The sequence below is a fragment of the Apium graveolens genome, chromosome 6, assembly GCF_009905375.1.
Source record: "Apium graveolens cultivar Ventura chromosome 6, ASM990537v1, whole genome shotgun sequence".
In the NCBI taxonomy this organism is placed as follows: Eukaryota; Viridiplantae; Streptophyta; class Magnoliopsida; order Apiales; family Apiaceae; genus Apium; species Apium graveolens.
This window is the reverse complement of record NC_133652.1, coordinates 98411080-98414237: the sequence shown is the minus strand read 5'-3', so window position 1 is coordinate 98414237 and position 3158 is coordinate 98411080. Positions and strand designations below refer to the sequence as shown.

Sequence of the window (3158 nt, the reverse complement as noted above, 5' to 3'; positions counted from 1 at the left end):
CTATTACTTTAACAAGGTTCAACCATAATTATTAACTACTGAATTTGTGACCATGTTTAAAAAACAGCTTACTTGCGTAAAACAGATCGATCAAATGAAACGAATTTTGTATTTATGAAATGACATACAAATATACAATCAATGGTTACCGAAGGTCGGGCGGACCAAGTTGACAGGGTCCATCATCTATTTTAATATGACGAAACGAGTAGTACGGGTTAGCATGATACTGAAAATTCACGCAAGCTATATATTTTCCAACACAACAAAAGTTGAAGTGATAGGAATGGATTATTATAACTCAAATCTTAATCGATATTTATGGTAAATTTTGATTGTTTATTATGCTTTGTCCAATTTTAACTTACTAATTAAGACGTTCCATTTGAACAGGGAGTAATATAACTGGGAGGCGTATAGACTAATTAAAAGTAATACTGTATGTCAAATAAAGAAAATAAACATAATTCATATTATTTGCAACTGAACTTGGTATTTTCACATTATTTATAGTAATAATTGTAGTGTGAGAAAAGTTAAAAGATTACTTCACTTTCTATATTCAACAAGTTCATATATATATATATATATATATATATATATATATATATATATATATATTCCAGGATGAAGAGAGCCACCCGGGCGCAAAATTTCAAACTTGTATACCAATAATATACAACCCCGAAAACACTAAACGTAAAACCTAATTAAACAACAAGGCCAATAAAATTCTAAACTATAGATATCATGGATGCTTTAATTTTATAATCATTCGTCATCATCATGTAACACCAAACGCGCGCCCCTCCGAAACTTTAACAGGGTCACTTCCACGTCATCATTTTCCGGCCTACTCTTCCGGCATCAATCCGAGTCTTAACGTTCTCGAACTCGGAGATCCGACAAGGAATAGTGATCCCACCCGGATGATCATACCCGAACTCCTGCTCAGCTTCTCTTAAAAGCTGACCAAAGAGTGGATGATTACAGTATATAACAGGGACTAAAATCCTCCTCAACTCACCATCTTTTTGACCCACGTAAACAGCCATCTGACCTTTAGGCACAACTTTCGGTTTTTCTTGAAACGGCTCTTCAAAAATGGGCATGTAACCCTGGCCCGGAGACTTTCTACAAATACCCCTAGCTTTTGTTTTTAAACGACTACCCCAGCTGAAAATCTTTGAGACTTTAGACCCAAATTTTCGATCAGCGTCTAGCCGTAGCCGAAGGTACTTATATGGTGACAGGGTTTTCCGGTAAACCCGCTGAAAAAGGGTTTTTACTCGGTGTTTGAGGTAAAATCGTCGAATCTTTTTCATCGAGTTTGTAGGTTAACAAGTTTTTATGCAGGTTCTGTTTTTTTTTAGTTGTAGGAGTTGTTTAAGAAACTGGCCATGAATTGGCTTGGGGCATGTTACAATGATATTGAGAAGAAAATATTAGAGAGAGATGTGGGCTTGTTTCACATATGCTTTGCGCTTCCTGCAACTGTTTTCAGTACATGAGAGTTTGTTATATATACAGAGAAAGGTAGAGAGATATATAGGGCCACATATTGGGGGGTTGCACCAAGAGTGTAATAATCAAGAAAGTTGGTGGCTGATCTAAATTGGTGAAATAGGAATAGATAATATATATCTAGAAGACTGTATTTTGGGTATTTTTTGAATAACTTTACACTGAAAATACAAAAATTTATTTGAAGTTTTATTTATTTAAATAATCTAATATTTGTCATCTCTTTTTAATTTGTCTTGGTTTTAATATTTCCTTGTTTTGGAGAATAGTATCTATCATTTGATATGAATGTCAAAAGAGTTAAATATTAATAAAATTTTAATTTCATGTTACAAAATGCTAGATTCTCATAATTACTTTTTAAAGCAATTTACTCAAAAATAATATATGAGAAATGTTATATATTAAAAATTGGATCTCAAAATGTCAAAATGATATGTTTTGATCGGTCATTGTCCAATTTTTTATTTTTTTTACGAATATGGCTTAGCTATCCAACTGTACTCATCATTGTCCAATTAATAAAATGAAATAACATGCAATCACATAAATCTCACTAATTAAAATATTACAATGATATATCACCCATATCATATCTATTAATTTGATATCAATTTTAACACAATTTTAAGTTATAGCACAACTTATAGGTATATATATGTGTATATATATACTATTCTAATGATCTATATATTTAAAGTCTTTATGAGTAATGATAAAGAAACAAAAGAAAGTTACAAAAAATTGTTATAAAATAACATGACATGGGTGATGTGACACAATGAAAAATTCAATTGATCAAATTAATGTAACTGGAGGGGGTTCATTTATATTTAGTCAACCAATATGAGATATATGGTATTTGTAAATATTTTAGTAACTCATTCTGTATCTTTAACATTTTTGTTTGTAATTAAGATGTATAATAGTTTGTTGTGTAGCAAGATCTGACGTGGAGAAATGAATAAAATTATAAAGGATTAAAGTTTTATAATTAATGATTGAATAATAACAGAATTGACCCTTGCGTTAATTAGCAGCTACATTAACGAATGATTCATACAGTAACGTAGTTTAATTGTACATGTATAGAATTCCCCAAACATCTCCTAGTGGAAATGAAGGTGTCTGCATTTCATTGGATTTGGTGACTTCCAAAATTGCCTTGCACTAACTGCAGCTATATATATATATTCCCCCCTTATATGTACTTATATGTACTTGAGCAATATTTCTCTCTGTGTCATACATTTAGTATACATTTGATCTGTAATACGAAATTAACAAAATGAGTGATAAGTGAGTGTAATAAAAAAAATATAGTCGATATGTGTGAATAATAATTAATTTGGTCGATATTGATTAACAAGTTTGAGCTCTCAAATGCCGTACAAATATTACTAATTAAGATATGTTAAAACTTCACATCATGATTTTTTTAATATGTATGACAAGTATTTTCTGTTCTCATTTGAATTTTTCCTCATGCACCGTATCTTGTACACACTGCAACTTACACGCACCTTAATTACTCTGCAGATGCATATGTTATTATGTTGAGTGCTAATTTATCAATTTGTTCAACGAATTGTTCCGTGGTCCTTTTTGTAGGCAACTCCTGCTCTCTCCATTTT

At 31.2% G+C, this 3158-nt stretch overlaps 1 protein-coding gene across 1 annotated transcript; it reads right to left on the bottom strand.

Annotated features, from left to right (window-relative positions):
- Positions 1-827: 827 nt before the first annotated feature.
- Positions 828-1325, bottom strand: LOC141665333 (auxin-responsive protein SAUR36-like). Its single transcript, XM_074471313.1, has one exon. It carries the CDS (start codon positions 1323-1325, stop codon positions 828-830), a length of 498 nt encoding a protein of 165 aa, XP_074327414.1.
- Between the last annotated feature and the right edge of the window lie 1833 nt (positions 1326-3158).

Bases quoted from the DNA above. Each gene is read 5' to 3' on its own strand.
- LOC141665333 (XM_074471313.1), bottom strand. From the start codon at position 1,325: ATGAAAAAGATTCGACGATTTTACCTCAAACACCGAGTAAAAACCCTT.